Genomic DNA, 19313 nt, shown 5'->3' with positions numbered 1-19313 from the left:
TAGCATGCTGAAATGAATCAGAAAGCACACAAGAGCAAGTAGGGTCACAAGCCCCAGGAATGTGTATATTACATGTATGTTACATGGCTTGCAATGCCATGCCATGTGGTTACAACTTGGCAAAATGCTGAAATTCATAATTTTTCCATTAGTACTTGTTGGAATTTGAAATTCATTTTTGGAATGAATATTTCTTTGTCTCACCAAATTATAGAAAGCAGAGTTATATGGATTTTACTGTATATTTAGAAGTGCACCTACCAGCCACATGGCTAGTAGCTCTCTAAAGTCCTTTGAGTGTGACCATTGGCACTGGGTGACTTGATTAATCATGGTGGTGACACCAGGCACTGAGTCAGTGCCAGTCCACACTACAGCTTGATAAGTCAGGCAGCAGAGCAGTTCATGCCACTAGTTGGTTGACCCAGGACCCTGAATCGACCTAAACGATGAACATGCCTCACCACCAAAAATTCCTCCTGCCAGACCTCACTCAGTCTACCCATGTTAGTTGCAGAAAATGGGTTCTCTGGGAACATGACACAGGTGACACTTATGCAGTCACCCCCCTTTAGTTATTCCACAGTCAATGAACAAAGGACAGATTTTATTACTATTATATTATTATTATTATTATTATTATTATTATTTAGTTTCTGACTATGTGCAATGATACATTGCTATATTCTTATTTCTCAGATCAAGTGCTACAAGGTATTCTACTCCTGATGAATTAAGTTACCACCTTTTATTGTTTAATTTGGTTAAGTAGTAGCAAGAAATATAAAATCACCATTTTTGCACCTCAGAAGTGCTGGTAAAGCCATGAAGAAAAGTAGAAACAGAGTAAACAGCTTTAAAAGGTCAGCTGGACATTTCTGTCAGTCATGGATAAAGAAATGCCACATACTCAGCTTTCTTCATGCAAAATTGCTAAATGAAGATGAGATTTGCCAAAATGGTGATTGTGTGTGTGTGTGTGTGTGTGTGTTTGTGTGTTGCATAAACACATACAGTATCAGCAAAAAAGTTTGACATATCTAAAAAGCACATCATCAGCAGTTTTCCCTGTAGATGCTCTTAAGTGCTTGCATCAAAGGGAAAATGTTCCCAGTCCTAGCTGACGTGTGTAAATATATAACGGCAGAAAAGGATCAGTGAATAGTTATAGGCATTGTGAGCAAGGAACTGGAGGCTTTTGCTGATATCTGGCAACTGTTACCTAACATGAAGTAGTCAGTTGTAAGATTGTGTCTGGTATTAGAAATTAATCTTTACAGGTGGTAAGATACTCGAGCTATGACCATGAAGCAGCTGTGTGTTAATATCATAATTGGTTGCACATCCATATACAGACTTTGTTGGATATCCTCTTCCTTGTCAGAGGTAAAGATATTAATATTTTTATCTCAAGTGGATGAGAATATCTTTAAAAATAATCAAATGTAACATGCAATTTTAAAGGAAAAATATCTTCACAGGAATCAGTCAAGTAGAATTCCTGCCCCAAAAAAATATTGGTTACACAACTGTTGGACACAACCTTTCCATCATTAATATGACATCATTGATAATATGTGATGCTTTTGTCTCCTGCATGGTACATTTTAAGTAAGACTACTTAATTATGTTTACTAACAATAAATGTGTGCATTTACCTAATACAGCAAAGAACCTACACTCTTGGAATCTTGTCTCCATGTCTTAATCATTAAACTTAGCTTTGAACTCACCTAGGCTTTTGGAATAATAAACATTTTTATCCAGGCTGTTACACTGTTTAGTGCATCCAGTGGGAAGGCTATATTTCTTTATATATTTCAGTCATCCAGCCTTTTTCAACTTCCATTCATATCCTCTAACTTCTCCCTCATCCCATTCAGACATCTTCACTAGCAATTATGTTTACTCCCTCCATTGCCCTGAACACTGCAGTCATGTCACCTCTCTCTATTTTCTTTTAAGGAGGGCAGTCCCAACTTTTCCAGTCTTTCTCTGTAAGTTAAATCTGTCAGGCTAAAGAATGTTTTGGCTGCTGCTCTTTGTATTCTCTTGTTTATATGTTTCTTTTTATGATAGGATCAAATCACTGCTGAGTATGCTAACTGGGGTTTCTTCATCATGTTTTCATCCATGTAGTGAAATGCTACTCTTAAGTTTGTCAACATCTAATATGTCTCTGATTACCTTTCAAGTGACAAGCTATCCTGGACCAACACTCCAAGGTCCTTCTCCTTTCACTTTCCTTTGAATAGTTTAGTGATGGCCTATTAGTAAAGGTAAAGTTGGAATATACTAAGCTGCTCTTGGCCTCTACGCTCATCTTGTCTCATTGGCCCTCAAGTCTATGGGAGATGAGAACCCATTACCGCGGGACTCAGGGCATGGGTGACATCTGGGATACCACACTTTACCTTCTCAAATTTACCCAGATACCCATAAAAAATCAATCTATTAGTAGAAGTTTAAAATAAATGACACATGATTTCTTCCAAATCCAAATTGTCTTTCAGTCAATTTCCATCTTTTCTAGATATTTATCCATCAGTCTCAGTATTCTCACACACAGTTTAGTGACTATACTCGTCAAGAGACACTGGGGTTATTCCTTATTCCCTCATTTATTGATTGGCACCTCATTGGCCCTCATCCACCCCTGTGATTTTCCCCTCTTTCTGTGTTTTTTTTACTCTAGTAAAGGAAGACCTTTTAGTCCTAAAATATCTTGCTTAGTTCATTACATATATTGAAATTCCATAGGATATCTATTTCTCATACTATAATTTTTTAAGAGTAATGTTAAAGCAGGATTTATTGGAGAGGAATGATTTAATCAAACACTCCAAGAATGTATTTGACACTTCAATTGAACAAACAGGTGAATGAAAGCATTTTGGGAACGTGCAGTGATCTAATGGCTGCAGTGCGACAGCTTGTACAACGGGCTGCTCAGCTTCAACAAGAGATAGTGGACTCTGGCAGGGGAGGGGCATCACCCAAGGAGTTCTACAAGCGCAATCACCGCTGGTCTGAAGGCTTGTTGTCTGGGGCTAAAACAGTAGCCATTGCCTGTCAGGCCCTCATGTAAGCTCAAACTTGATTTGTGTCTGTCTGTGATGAGAAACTAACCAAGACCCAATATACTTTTGTAAAAGTAAAAAATTTAAAACTATATATTTAGGGTTCAATTTTGGGGTCAACCATTACATGGATACTACTTCTGTGAGGGCTATGCTTAACTGTGTTCCTCAGTCAAACATATCATAGCATCAGTGAAAGCTCAGTTGATCTTATAAATATGTCTGAATTACTAAAGGGTTCTTGGCACTAATATTTAAGTCTTAAACCTCACTGGCAGATTATAGGTCATATGTATGAGAGTTTTGACATGAGTGTAACAGCAGAGGGAGTGGATCATGGAATGGTTGAATGGATACAATGTGATTATCCGAGATGGTTTGGCCATGTAATGAGAATAAATAATCTAGCTTTGTAAGGGAGTGTATGGGGGCATGTTGGAGGGAAAGGGTATCAGGGGGAGATCAGAGAAATGGATCAAAAGACTGAATGAGTAATGGAGAGTTGATGGCAAGAGATTGAATAGGTTAAGAAGGAATGTCAGAACAGAAAATTGGAGAGACATTTGCCATGGCCACCTCATAGGAGTAAATTCCCATGAGTGAACAGGCATAGGAAATAAAGATAGGTAGATACTAATAATTAATGCACTTGCTCAGTTATGCTCTATCACACTAGCTTCTTGAAGTAGATCCATACGTCATTTATCATAACTAAACACCACAATTTTGAACGGTCCCTGGCCAGCATTAGTCCATATCACAACAGGTCAGATTTTCTTTTTGGGAGTTGAAATTTGCAGCTGTGTCATTTGTTGTTGTATTTTATTATCATTTTCTCACCAATCTCCAAATATTTTAGAGCAACTTCCAATCCTAAAATGAATATAAACTTTTTGTAAATTGAAGATACGTCTTTCCAAAATAACAATATAAGCATGCAAGTTCAGGCTTCTTGGTAAGTGACGGTTGCTCACATAGTTGATTTTGTATGTAAACAGCAGCATTTTAGTGAATGAAAGTTGACAGCTTAAAAAATGTTGTAATAAACTGAAGGTATTTTTGTAACTTTCGGTTTAAAGATATTGTGTATAAGGTAGTAATTGGCTAAGTGACTGACAAATGAAATTGGCGATATAAATCAATCTAAAAATTCATAGTTCAACTTTTTAGAAGTACCATCAGCAGGTCATATGATGCTCTTATTGCAACAAAGATTAGGGAACCACTAGTTTCATGGTCTTTGGGAAAAATATTAATTGAAAACAGTTGCAATTATCTTGACTATTAAGGAAGCTTCCAGCAGTTTTTCATATATTAGGGCAAGTGTATTAGAATAAGGTGAGTTTTTAAGTTAATGGGATGTTAAAGGATTGAAACATCCTGCTTCCTACCACTCTCTTTGCCCTAAGTTGTAACTCAGCTGTAACCGGAGCAGGCTGTTCAGTGTTGTGAATAACTGGATGATAGTCTTGAAGACAATGGCCAGATTCTACACACAATATCAGAAATAATCCAGATCCCCCCCACCACCTTCCCAAGAACAGATCAACTTTTACATAAGACTTTTACAAGGGTATAATATACTGAATTTATCCAAACTTCTAATTTGTTGCATCTTCCAGGGCAGCCGCTGATCAAGTAGTGAGTGGTAAAGGCAAATTTGAAGAGGTGATTGTGTCCTCTCGTGAGATTGCAGCCTCTTCCATGCAGCTGGTGATGGCATCTAGAGTAAAGGCTGAGAGGTCCAGTCAGAAGATGCGCGACCTCAATGAAACTGCCAAGACCATCTCCACTCTCACAGGGACTGTGGTGGCCACTGCTGAGAACTGCCGGGACAAAGTTGCCATTGCTAGTAAGTTGTCAGTTCTGTACTATTGCTTGTCAAAAATTCAGTAATTAGAACTTAGTAGTAACCATTTTATTTAGAAAGTAAGGTGGTTTACTGTATCATTTGAAGTGATAATGTTTTGTTTCAAATAACAGTTAACCCTTTCATTACGTGATGCAGACGTCGGCATCACAGTATGGAAAGGGTTAAGAGGAAATGGAAGAGGATTAATCCTCTACTAAACCTCTTAATCCTCTTCCATTTCCTCTTAATCCTCTTCTAGACTTCTTTTAAAAGGAAATGGAAGAAGATTAAAAGGATTAATCCTCTTCCATTTCCTCTTAACCCTTTCCATACTGTGACGCCGACATCGGCGTCACCGTATTGAAAGGGTTAAGATAGGTGGCTTGAAGTAGTAAAACTATCAGGTATGGTGTCCTTATAAAACAATTTTTTTGCCCCTTTCCTTACACACCTTTATCATTTCCTACTCCTCAGATACATTAGACTTCTCAAAGCTTAGTCTTCACCACACAAAACGAATGGAAATGGAAACCTTGGTCAAAGTTCTGGAAACTGAAAAGCAGTTGGAAACTGAGCGCTCTAAACTCTCTGAGCTTCGTAAACACCACTACAAGCTGGCTGGAGAGATTGAGGGCTGGGACCAGGAAGTAGGTGCCTCTGAGTTTGGGGAGCAAGAAATGTTTTTATCTCTAGATCATTGATTATTATCAGAATGCCTCACCGTCGTTCCCCCACTAACAGGTTATCTAGGTATCTAAAAGTGAACATGCATTTTTTACCATTATGCTTCCTCATCGAACAGGTTTTCTGGGTATCTAGAAAAAAGATAAGCCATGGAAAAGGGTAAGATCTGTGCTTGCAGCAAAATTAGCTGACTGTGTGAATTTTTCATAAGGTTGATTGACAAGAGCTATTGGTATGTTTGCAGTTATTACAAACAGTATTAACAGTATTTATGGATGACAACTTCTGTGTAGGGCACTTGGAAAATAGTTGCATAGTGGGGATCAGGTTTATTCACCATCACCATCATCATCATATGTATCACGCTTTGATGACAGGAATTTCAACCCTGTTTTCTGTTTTTAATATGGTTGGAGAGGGTCAAAGTAAAGGAAACTAAGTTAGGTTCCCAGTGAAGCAGGCCTCACTCCAATGCCACAATCACTTCATTCATAAACCACACTTGCATGTACCTACCTAGTTTGATAAGTCATACCTTTGAAGACCCCATTCAGACGAGCCATATACCCAGCCTTTAAACACACAGTAAACATATCGAAATATATGCATTAGGCCCTTAGCAGACAGAAAATAGTTTTCATGACTTTATAAATTTGTACTAGTGGGGTTTCTAGCCCTAGCTTACTATTTGGTAACACTAGAGTACACCAAAATAGAGACAACACAAGCATTGGGTAAGGAGCCGTGTCACTATGTTTTGTTAATTACATGATTGATATGTTTTAAAGCAAAGATATGTACAAGTTTGTTGAGAGAGGAAGAAAACCTGGCAGGTAGATTACATTGCAGCAGATGGTAGGGAGTAACAACATCTGGTAAGTGTGACTCAGTTTTGTTGCTGCTGCTGCCTTCACTAGCATCACAAACAGGATCACCAACCTCACGACCGCTGTTGTTGTTACTATCAACTGCCACTATCACAGCTTTCACCAGCATTGGCATATGACTAGGGAATGGATGGCAAAATGACTGAGTGGAAGGTGTCTGTGGTGGGTGGCTGTAGTTGTGACTGAATCCAGTTGGGGAAGTCTAGCTGAGGGAGTTGAAGGTCATCAGTGTGCTGGAGAAGGCTGGCTAGAATGGCATTTAAATATCAAACCAGCTTATGAGGTCTTGTTGGATGTTCCCGTCTCAAGACCCCATTGGAGGTCTTATCTGATTGGAGAAAGGAGCTAGTAAGCTCTGAGCGGTGTGGCTTTGAGGGGAACTGAGGACCGAGTGTTGGGAGTGGCTCCATCCACTGCCATTACACCAGAGAACAGTCTGACCTGCAAAGAAGTGAGTTCATGGTGAAAAGCGCTCGCATCACCACATCTTCCATCCGGAAAGTTCCAGTGCTTGACATGCTTATGTTATGGATGATGCCACATTTTACTGTTGCTGACACATTATTTTCAGTATTGCTTATGGATCCAAATGAAGGCAGGGCAATCATCCTTCTCCTCTGTGTTAGTCTTATTATTGCTGCCTGCCGGCTGTTTATCCTTACTTCCCATTACATTTTCCATTATTTTTTCTGTAGAATGTTCAGACATATTTGTGTAATGTGACTATCAGAGAAGTTGCATGTCTGCTTGTGAGTAGATAGTAATATCCCAAGAGAAACACTTGGATTTTAAAGATGACTCCTATAAATGAAAATATAAATTCCTTTTTGGGTTGGTACTGAGTTTGCTTTAGAATATGGCTTAGAATCAAAATATTATTTCTTGCATGAGGTGTGGCTAAGACTCTTCTTGCATTAGAATTACAGTAAAAGTCTGTTAACCCAAATGTATTTGTTTAAATCAGCTGTATGTTCATATTTTTCTGATAAGCATATGACATCCAAGACCACCATAATCTGAGTCCTTATTGAGTTTACTACCAAGTATTATTATCATGGGTAGTATTATTGAGTTTACTACCAAGTATTATTATCATGGGTAGTATGCTTACAGTTGGGTTTTTAAGATTATAATTTGCTACCTTGAAAACTTTGGACTGTTGGTATTTTTGAACCAGTGAAAATCAGATTAACAGACTCTTACTGTACAAACTATTTACATTTCTTCAGAAGTGCAGTTTATACCATAAAGGTCTTAAACCCTCTTAAGAAAGCTTAATTATCTTTCTTATAATAACTTGTTAGTCAGAGAAGTGTATGTGAATTATTGTCATTTCACTTTTTGTTTTCAGACGCGGAGCTGAGACCTATGTGGCTAGTTCATCACAAAGCACTTTGGATGGGTGAAGGACTAGTGGCTTTTCACTATCTCATGATTTTACTCTGCATTGCCAAGGATCTTCCTTTACAGCATTGTATATATATGAAGAGCTAAAGGCACTGTTGCCATCATTACCTAACTGAAACAAAGTTAGACTAAACTTTGTTCCATTGCTCTCTTCATGCACATTGTTCGCTTCACAACTTCCTATACCTGTTCTCTGTTAAATTTACTTGATCTTTTGTTGCACAACTCTCGCACAAATGCACATGAACATATGATGCATGAGCAAGTATACTTGGCCAGTTATGTATGTAGATGGATGCATGCATTGCTTTCCCTCCATTCTGTTTATCAGGGTTCAAACACAACTCATTTTCTACTTAGTGCATCTGCTTTTATTGAATATAACTATAGCAAAAATTTGCCTCTTGTTACATAGAATTTTTATTATTTAGTAAATTATTGCTTTACTTTTATGGATTTCTCTAGTGGGAGTTTAATTTCTACCCTCTCAACCTGTCTAGATGCACTCTACCTCCAGCTTGGCAATGCTTTGTGTTCATTTCATAACTTTGTTGCCTCAAGTTTGCTCCAAATTTCTTTCAAATAAATTAAAACAATTTTATAGCTTGACCAATAACTCACTATGCATATCAAGAGACAATAAGAAAATCCACCATAAAGTCTTATAAACAATGACAGTCCTCCTATTTTTTTCACATGTCCTATATCTGAAAGAGTAACATTGTCTTCACTTTCTGTCCTATATCTGAAGGAGTAACATTGTCTTCTCTTTCTGTCCTATATCTGAAAGAGTAACATTCTCTCTCTCTCTCTCTCTCTCTCTCTCTCTCTCTCTCTTTTTTCATTTGACATGTTTGTTTAAATACTGTGCAAGAGTGGATGAATTTTAACCACAACCAACCATTTTAGACAGTGTATTTATATATTTATGATAGATTGGCTAAGTCACCAAGTTTAGGCATGAAGGTGATTAGATTGGCTAAGTCACCAAGTTTAGGCATGAAGGTGATTGGTGAGGATCATTGGGGCTCGTTTATGAAGAGTAACTATTTTTATTAAAGTATTTTAAAGTGTAAACGTATGAGAAAAAGTACTAGTGCTTGCTGCACAATGTTGTCATGTGTGCAATATGTTGTTACTGTTGTTATTGCCACTTCAGTAAATGTGCCATGTAAAGGCACAGTGACATTAGGGCAAAAATATTTACATAATGTTACATACTGGGATTGTGGAGAAAATATGTACTGTTTAGAAAATTTGTCTATTGCAGAAGTGACTGCCCAAAATTGAAGTAACGAATATATCTACATTTGGTATGGTAGTTGTAAATGTATTTTTGTAATTTTTTTAGATGAGCAGTTTAGAGTACAATAATTATAATTATAATACAGGGAAATTTGGTTTGCACAGTTATGACTGACCTACTTCACTTTTCTGTCTAACATGTACCACCACTTTACCTTTCCATGTAGTTTGTACATCACACATTTCTTAAATTATTGTCCATCATGAAATCAAAGTACATAGTTGCCATATTTTGAGGTTTTTGAATGGCTTTTGTCATTTAATTTTAAGTGAGGAAAGGTTTACTAATGTTGAGGATGTTATTGCCAGGTCTTATGAGTCATGATACTAATCTACTCTGTATAAATGTTGTGTTCACCATATAGTCAGAAAGGTACCTCAAGTCCTGTTATGTGGTGCTTCAGTAGGTCACCCAAATGTGTACACTAGTAGTTACAAATCATAGACTATTTTTATATACTGGTAAATCGCATTGTTAAATTTTAAAATTTAAAAAATTTTAAAGAAATCGCCACCACAAGTTGAGACCATTCCATTTATTGCATAATTTTGGTTTAGCTTTGAATTACAGGAAGTGTCATGCATGCATCTACTTAAACTTGTGGATATATTTTATCAGGTGATAAGATTGCAAATCTTTTAAGTGAGGAGAGAGCTTGGTGGCCCATCAATGTTTTACAAGCAAGCATGCTGTGTCAGTGCCTCAAAAGCCTCTTCCCTGGTATGCCTCACCACTCTGTCCATGGAATCCTGGATAGATGTAAACTCAGTGGCAGCTGGAAAATGGGTTAAATGCCAACTTTAAGAAGAGGCTTCTATTAAAAATCATAGGAATACCAGCTACTCAGAGGTAAGTGTCATGCACCTTTACAGCTGTTAAGAGCCTGCCATTCAGTGCTAATCCAAGACATGAGGCTCTTGGACTCCTTGAGTGACTAATCTGGATAAATACAACTAAAATATTCTTAATGAGATGGTCTGTTTCAAAATTCTTCCGTGCAGTCCAAATCTGTTTCAAAGTTCTTCAGTGCAGTCCAAGTGTCCTAAAACAGCATTGGTTGGCAGATCTCAAAGGGTTAGAGATACATAATAGGTGTTTTAAGTATTGTCGTACAACACATCAGGGAGGGAAGCATAACAGGAAATAGAGGGAACGATGTATTATGAACAGTGGGCCATTGTGGCTTTCACCCACTCATGTATTTTGACAAGTGAAGCATGTATCTAGATTTCTAAACAAATCTGGGACTTGTTGAAACTGATTAAAATCAATTAATTTGGTTCAGGAAAGGGTCTCAACTAAAGTTAAGGTGGTATAATCTTCATGGGACTGCAAGCTTTGTTAATCTAAAAGATTTCTATGAGAAGGTTCCCATAGTGGTTTTATATAACCACTAAGGTGCCTGTAGTTTAAGGTGTGCAGCAATGGCTCAAGAAACACAGAAGAACCCTATTTCAAACCCTAAACCCCAGCCCAGGAGGCACTGGTTATAGCTGCATCATGGTTATGTCATGTGATAACAGTACTGTGTTCATAAACGTGTAATATTTGGATGACTTCTTTTTTGAGGTCTCATATTGTTGTTTTTATATTTGTTTTACTCCAGCACTGGAGTGAATAGCATTTATGCCACAGATGTCAGCCTTATTAGTATGGAATTGAATCTTGACCAAAGTACTAATACCTTATTAACTGAGCTGTAGTTTTATTCATAAGATTTTGTTAGTAAAATATATAGTCTGACTGGTTGACTATCTTGCACTAAAGAAGCACAGATGATATATTTTCAAGGCTACAAACAGTATATCTCAGACTCTTCCAATCTGTATCCACTTTGGCTAAATAGCCAGGGATGTATTGGGTTATCCTTCCCAGTAATTGACTTTATAATGCTACCTTGACTTATCATAATCCCATTACAGTGGGGAATCCAATGTCATACAAAGCCATTAAAGTTACTAAATGTTGCTTAGATCCCTTAATCAATTCAGCAATGAAAGTTTATTGCAGTGACTAGGCTGTTCAAAATAATATTTCATTTTACATTTTGTAATGGCATACTTACTCTGCAGATAAATATGTTGCCATGGTCACGATCGTTGGAATTCATTTCTTTACACTAATGCCCCCCTAACACACATACACACACATACACACAAACACTGCTCAGGTAGCTCAGTGGTAGTGCACTGCCAGGCTCCTAGGTCCGAGCCTAGCTCAGGCGGATTTTTTCATTGAAAGAGGAGCAGTTACTGTCCCCCCTTGAGCAAGGGGGATGGGCTTGTGAGCCCAGCTTGTAATCAGGTCATGAGAGGGTGAATTTTACACACACACACACACATACCTGTTCAAGTGTCTTTCCAGACAAATAGGAGCCCACACTTGCAGTGCCAGTTCCACTGACTCCTTAAAAAAAGTTATCAATGTAGCTGTGGAGGTCACTGACTGATATTGTTTTCCTGATGATGCAGTAATCTTGACAAAGTTGATGGAGGTTGAGCTTTCAATGCTCAGCACAAGAAACCAGTCATTGGGCCTAAAGGTCTCCTGGCACAAGTGTTTAGAGCAGCAGTTCCCAACCAGGGGTCCATGGAAGAATTTCAAGGGGTATGAGTATATTGCATCATTCATATCTGAGAGTTGATGCCATTAGTAAAATCTGCCTATGTAAAATTATGGGAAACCACTGGAATGACTAAAGCTGCAATCACTCCATGAGCCAGAATTGGGGCATAGTCTGTATAGTCCATGAATGCCAGTTGCAGCTATATAGACATGTGGTATGCTGTCCAAAAGTCAATCCTGTTTACTGGTTTGTTTCTTTAAGTGACAATCCCGAGTAGAGGAGACCAAGGGGACACCCACAGAGTTCATGCCTACAGGAAATCAATGAGGTATCTAGGATGGGAAGGGGGCCTGCATGGAGACTCACTCAGAGGGACCCTCAGGGTTAGCGTTTTAGCGTGGGCAAGGTTATGCACCCCTCCAGCGTTTGCTCCTACTCATCAATTGAAACCCATGCAGAAGGGCAAAGATTCAGATCTTCAAGTCATTTGTGCACCTTGTCTTACTTTATGACTGTGACACACAGACACTAAATAGTGGCTTCAAGAGAGTTGATGCCTTTGGTAATAAGTAGCTACATAGAATCATGGGATATCACTGGAATGAAGGAGTCCAATCAGTAATTACTGTGTGACTGAATTGAGGCGTATTAGGTAGATAATCCATGAACACCAGCTTCAGTTATTTAGGCATGTGACACTACCCTGTGTCCCTGTTCATGTATCTTTAACCCGTGTGCGTCGGGTGACGGGAATTCCCGCTCGGGCGGAAAGCGTCGGGTGGCGGGAGTTCCCGCCATCCGACGCGCACGGCTTGGCCAAAAATAGCACCTCTTCCCAACATCATATCTATGCCGTGCTGCGACGTAGACACTTCAAATTTATTTAATCGTGGAGAGGAAGGATTGGCGATGAAAAAACAATATAAATTATTATGTTTTCGTTTGAAATTGCCACACGGGGCATTGATGAAAGACACCTATTTTACAAAATCTATCAGCACCGCCCGCGCGGTGCGAGGACGACAATAGTCCTCTAGCCCGACGCTTATGGGTTAAGAGACATGTGGAGGAGACCAAGGTGCTGCCCACAAATTTTGTGGCCTAAGCAAGTTGATAGAGTCTGCTGTGAATTACTTGTGATGGGAATACCAAACCATGGAGATTTGCCCTGAGGGACCCTCATCGATGGTATCATGGAGTGGGTGGAGCAGCATGTCCTCTGACACATGCTCCCCTTGATTGATTCATATCGACACCATGTCCATCTTGCTGAACATACAGTATTTAATGAAGTTAACAATTCCTAACAGCAAAGGATATTTTTATTAATATTCTTGATACTCCTATTTTGTCGCACAACTAGAATGTTAAATAGGATATTTACAGTAATCTACAACACAAAAACTGTGGTTGCATCTCTACTTCAATAATTTTTCTGCCAATTCTTTGAATTCCCTTAAGGCTGTGTAATGACTCTTGAATAGTCACCTCAGCTCTCTTCCCAAGATGACTAAATCAACTTGACCACATCATGGGTCAATCAATTCCCTTTATAAATAAGCTATGTTACACTATATGTAAACTTTCTTTTACCACTTTTCAATTCATTATTTTATTCATATCAAGTCATCTCTTGGATCATCCATTCATTTTGTTCATCTCAAGTAATCTCTTACATTATTCATACCCCACATCTTGCATCCTCCACCTCCATGTTTCACTTACACCTCATGAAATTTTGAACTAAAGAACTATGCATTTATGAACTTGAACATATCTATCTGTTAAGGATGCACGCCAGGAAAAAATCTGAGAAATACTATCACCCCAACTCTACCATTCCACCAAGTTTGAGCATCGTAGCGCAAAATTTAAAACTTAAATGTCACGCCGCTGGGCGTTTTATATCATGGGCGAGCCACGCAAGTGGACTTTAAATACTCTTATATTTATTTTTTGCTCTTGTTGTGCTATTTATTTAGAAATATTGGGAAGTTTATGTTCTCGTTGGAAACTCAAGCCTCTAGCCTCGCTACAAGGTGCTCTACAAAGCAAGCCAGCCTGGCCCAACCACGTGGTCTTTCTAAACATACACACGGCTGGTCGTCGTCGTGTTATCATTCTCAAGAGCTTTTCATTCTTCTAGTGGATATTACGCACATTCAAGATGCCTAAGAAAAACAGGAGATATAAGGGGAAGACAGAAAAGAGCAAGATTTCAGCTGCAAGGTGGAAAAAAGACTGAAATTTCCTTGCCAGTAGCTAACCAGCGACCTCCCTCCCCCGCCTGCTGTACACTCACCACCACTTGCAGCTCACCCACCACTTCCTTTGACTACTCCATCCCCTACCACACCTGTTGTTTCACCACTTGTCTAGTGCATCTCACGTAAATTCTGTAATGGCCCAGCGGTGAGCTTTTATAAAACCAGAAAAGGCCTAACTTATTTTATATTCATCAAATAGCCAAAAAAATATTCATATTTAACTTGGCACATCAAAATGCACAGAAAATAACCCAAATGAGCAATATTGTCTGTAATTATGTGCTCATGACCAAAAAAAAGAAAAAGACAGTTTCAGTTATATAGTCATGGTTGATAGCTCATGCATTCACTATTTATTAACCAATTGCAGTGGTTATGGTCTTAATTTAATCCCCATTGCTTCTTTAAATGAAAGTAACAAATTTTGTCATGGTTCTACCTGGTTCATGCATGCCTATGCCTAAACTTTAGGAAGGGTTTTCTCAAAAGTGATTTTTCAAAGAATAACTGTATTTTGAATGCTATCTTCTCTGTTATTAATAATCAGTTTTTACTGAAAATTTTATTTTTGGCACATAACACCCTAAACTAAATAATGGTTGGGGGACTTGGTCCTATCTTTATTGTAAGCTTGCAAAATATTTCCTGAAATTCAATTTTCCATTTCAGAAAGTTGAAAAATAAGTCTGAGAATAAATGCTTGTCAAAAATCACCTAATCAATGTAGAATTAATTCCTCCAACCAAATTGTAGTTAAAAGTCCATAGAACATGTCCAAGAAAGATGAAATCAAAATTACATGATAGGTACTGAGAAGATAAAAATATTAAAAAATTTGCAATATTTTGAAACCTATCTTCTCAGTACCTATCATGTAATTTTGATTTCATCTTTCTTGGACATGTTCTATGGACTTGTCCCTACAATTTGGTTGGAGGAATTAATTTTACATTGATTAGGTGATTTTTGACAAGCACTTATTCTCTCAGACTTATTTTTCAACTTCTTAATAGTCATCATTTTTCAATGTAGAAAGTTGAATATTGGTTAGAAGTACTACATTAATTATTATGCCATTAAGTAGACACAATTCAAGATGATCAGATGATTTTTATTGCACCACCAAAGGTAAATCCTGGCTTGCATCCTTAAGTGTAAATACAACAGTTATAAAGTACTCTGTACTCTTATGTACCATCACCCTTCATGAGTTTGAAAAAAATTGTACAAAATTAAATTGTAAGTTTGGCTTTTTGCTGCTGGAAAATAATGGTAATAATCTAGACAAAATTGAGTTGATTACTGGGAGTCTTGAGCTTGAACCTTTCAAATGTGGCGCTCCCTGCTGAAGTGAAGCAAGCGACACACAAAAGGAAACAAGAAAACTGAAATTGAAGTTGCCTGATCATAGCTTATCCGTGCTGTGAATCAAAACCGGAGCGGAAGCGAGGCAAGCAACACGCAGGAGAAAACGAGGGAACAGGGACTGCATTAATTTTTATCATTGTTGTTTACGGATACCTTTTGCCTTGAATCAACCCCAGAGGGTAAATTAGGCAGTGATGCTGTTTTGTTTTTGTTTTTAATCCAGCTCAACCACTGTAGAGAGAAAATATTGGAGAGAAAGTAAACCTTGCCTTGCAGAGAGAGAGAGAGAGAGGATGAGGCCCACTGTGCCCAGTGATTGGCTGGGAGAGTCGTGCCTTGAGCTGCTGTGAGCTGACTGACTCATCACCCCTCTCAGGGAATTTGCATCACCAGTGTGTGTTTCTGCACTTTTCCTAAGTATTTCTTTTGAAAAAATCGACCCTAATGCCACCATTTTATTCATTTTAGTCTGAAAATTTGCTGCAGAACGCCTGAATAGTTGGTCACTTCGAGGCAAGTGATATCTCAATATTGACCCTTATGTCACTTACTTCACTTCAGCAGGTAGCACCACAAATGGTGTAAAGTTTGAAAATAGTTCATATCTGTAACTCAGTCAACAGCTTATGTAATTCTGCTTCAAAGGATATAGTTTTTCAATATAGTGTGGAAGATCACATTACAAATTTGTTTTATGAAAATTGTATGATTTGTTATATGATAAATGATTGTTTTGTGTGTAATTTTCACCATTCCAATCAAGCACAACACTGAAATGAATTTTTAACTTTACTCCAAATATTACATGTTTCCAATGTGAATATATTTGATAAACCTGTTATTTCAATTTAGGCACAAAAATTCCCATAATTATGTATATATCCTTAACTAACCTATTACAGTTTTCTGTACCTATGCCATTATATATATATATATATATATATATATATATATATATATATATATATATATATATATATATATATATATAAAATGGTTTGTGTTGTGTTGCACTTGATTGTTGTGATCTACATATTATTACATATTATTAGTTTGATATATATATATATATATATATATATATATATATATATATATATATATATATATATATATATATATATATATATATATATATATATATATATATATATATATATATATATATATATAAACAAACAAACATATATATAAACACACACACACACACTTGCATTAACTCATCATCTTTTTAAAACAAATTATAGGCAAGCACAGTGGTCCCAACACACCCTATAACAATTATAAAGCAGTTTTTACTATAAAAATTTATTAAAACACTTCATATTTCTACCACTATTTGCACATTAAATGTACTCCTTATCACTCACACTATTACCAGATCAATGATCAATATCTGCCAAACTTGTCTAGCTATAAAATGAATTAAAATAGGGTGACAAGTTCTATGTCATACCTATAAAGCCCAACTGGACAAGTGGAGCACTCACTTGTAGCACAACCTAAAATGAAGCCTAGTTTTAAAAATCAACCCACACCTGCATAGACCAGGACTAACCAACAACACCCTAATAAAGATGCCCTACCAACCTGATCAGCAAAAATGGTTGGGCAAACCCAAATAGATACTTGAAAACAAAGTATATAAAACTAATATAAAGAACTAGATACCTCAAAGGGTGCTGTGATTTCACTAAAATATTGCTTGAGTATCTTCAGAAGTTTACAAATTACACTTACAATACATGCCAACACACCATATTGTCCAAACCTAAAATAAACTATATATAATGTCCACAATCCATCATTACGTATGTACGTATGACTATGGTTAGAATGGATAGAGCATGCAGTTCAGGATTACAGTTGATAACTACTCCAGAGTAAACATTGCCCTTACAACACCTAACTGATTTAAGCCCCCCAGATTAAGAAATGCTTACTTGAACAAGACAGGAACAAAGAATGAGTGTCTGGGACCACTGTCCAGCCAGTTTTGCATTATGTTACTGAACCAAAGAGAGTTGCTGGTGTTACTAAATGTAATGCTTGGGGCCAGACTACAGTGTGGCATTGGTTGTTTTATATTATAATAATAATTTCCTTTCAAGTTCTAAATTGTAATGATCTCTGCCCTTCTCTGGTATTTGGTGGCAATGCAGATGGCAGCAAATGCTTCAATTACTTATTTTCATTCTGGAATTGGGAAAAGTAGGTAAGCAACAGGCAAGAAATTTAGGGTGATAATAAATGTATGTGAATATTTTCAAATTAAATACCACAGAACCATATGTATTGGAAGGGGCAGAGATTATATTTTAAGGTTGATTTAAAAGAATCAGTTGGAGAATTCTGACTAGGGAACATACCAAATGGTGCTAATAATTGATACTTTCTAGAGGAAAACTAGGGATATTTAAACTCTTGTACATGAGTTTAGATATTAACAACAATAATAGTCATACATTGTGAAATGTCATATTGTTTGCATTGAGCTGTGCTGAATATGATGAATACTTTAATATTTATCATGCACAGCACAGTTGTACATATATAATTTATTGTTATGTGACATCTTTACATTTAAATATGGTTTTATTTTTGCATGCACATGTTAGTCACATGCCTCTCTGACCTTGAAAGGGAAATGGAAACTAATATTATTAGCACAATCAACATATTTTTCCTAGTTGGACCTCTTCAGTCATCTGGAATGCTTCACTGTATATTATGTAAAGTAGTTGCTATTAACTGAGTGTTTATTTACATTTAAGATACCAGTTTTTAGTTATTTACAGAACAATTATTAACCTTGTAAATTGTTATTAATTGTATTACCAATTGTAAGTAACCAAATATACTTACATCTCATTTATAAAACAATGGACAGATTTTTACATCCCTTTATTACGTGTTCATCATTTAATAAGTTTTTCAGTATACATATATATATATATATATATATATATATATATATATATATATATATATATATATATATATATATATATATATATATATATATTTCGGATTTAATGGACCACAAAATCTCAATAGACAAATACCCGGCAACGGACATTCTGTCCGTTGCCGGGTAGATTTGTTCGGTGTGACACCGGCTTTAGAAATGTCAAAACCCTAAAATAATAACAATATCACACAAAGTGATATTTTTCATCATAACTCCCTTAAGGAGGTTGAGGAGGGTGAAGCCCCACTCCCGTCAGGTAGGTTGAGGAGGGTGAAGCCCCACTCCCGTCAGGTAGGTTAGACAACGTAAATCTAGTTAGAAAAAGTGAATCTAGCTTTCTGAGTCTTGAGTATTTTCCTTTGTGTTTCAAAATAAAAATGTGCACTCCTAGAATCTGAAATGCTCACATGCTTACCTTCCCTGTATAAGCTGCACATACGCACTTGTAAGACACCATTACATCTTGGCCTTTTTGCTCCTCTCTTCGTCTTCACCAGTGAGTTTACTGCTTCGTTTTGAGCCACGTGCTTCACTAACTAGGCTCCCCTCAGGATCATCCTGAATAGTATAATATTTTGCATTACTTCTTTCTCTTCTATCCAGCTCCAAGTGGTCCACTGCACTACAAAAGGACTTTAAACTTAAGAACACCTCTAATCTGCCTATCACACAAGTTTGCCTTTAATGCACCACATAACTATGCCCTGCTTGTTTCAAATGCTCCACTGAAATTATTCCACCAGTCTCAATAATTTATTTATGTATGTATGATTGTGTTCCTTTAAAACTATGGACCATATTTTTAAACGTATCTGACCCCCATTACAACTATTTCCCAAGGCCACAGAAAATATTAACCAAGCTTTCATGGGTGATTTTTCTGTTCAAGGTACTAGAATCACAAAATAATCCATAAACACCACAG

The 19313-nt window shown here is 37.1% G+C and overlaps 2 protein-coding genes across 14 annotated transcripts in view; one reads left to right on the top strand and one right to left on the bottom strand.

Moving 5' to 3' along the window:
- LOC127005868 (huntingtin-interacting protein 1-related protein-like) overlaps nt 1-18301 on the top strand; it is a 44109-nt gene extending 25808 nt beyond the window's left edge. For 2 of the 6 annotated variants that reach the window (XM_050875175.1, XM_050875173.1), the window contains 4 exons: nt 700-714; nt 2879-3084; nt 4703-4932; nt 5407-18301. In XM_050875175.1, the coding sequence (XP_050731132.1) occupies nt 700-714; nt 2879-3084; nt 4703-4932; nt 5407-5633 (678 nt within the window). In that variant the 3' untranslated portion in view covers nt 5634-18301. The remainder of the gene's footprint in view (nt 1-699; nt 715-2878; nt 3085-4702; nt 4933-5406) is intronic. The other 4 variants (XM_050875178.1, XM_050875174.1, XR_007758959.1 and 1 more) reach the window with 3 other exon arrangements.
- LOC127005870 (ubiquitin-conjugating enzyme E2 T-like) overlaps nt 4759-19313 on the bottom strand; it is a 25517-nt gene continuing 10962 nt past the window's right edge. For 5 of the 8 annotated variants that reach the window (XM_050875191.1, XM_050875185.1, XM_050875190.1 and 2 more), the window contains 2 exons: nt 18804-18946; nt 15140-17613 (listed from right to left, as the gene is read on the bottom strand). In XM_050875191.1, the coding sequence (XP_050731148.1) occupies nt 18845-18946 (102 nt within the window). In that variant the 3' untranslated portion in view covers nt 15140-17613; nt 18804-18844. Of the gene's footprint in view, nt 4907-6799; nt 6945-15139; nt 17614-18803; nt 18947-19313 lie in introns of those variants that run through there. The other 3 variants (XM_050875186.1, XM_050875188.1, XM_050875189.1) reach the window with 3 other exon arrangements.

This window comes from Eriocheir sinensis, chromosome 31 (genome assembly GCF_024679095.1).
Source record: "Eriocheir sinensis breed Jianghai 21 chromosome 31, ASM2467909v1, whole genome shotgun sequence".
Lineage (NCBI taxonomy): Eukaryota > Metazoa > Arthropoda > Malacostraca > Decapoda > Varunidae > Eriocheir > Eriocheir sinensis.
Note: the sequence above shows the minus strand (reverse complement) of the source record. Positions and strands in the feature narration are given on the sequence as shown.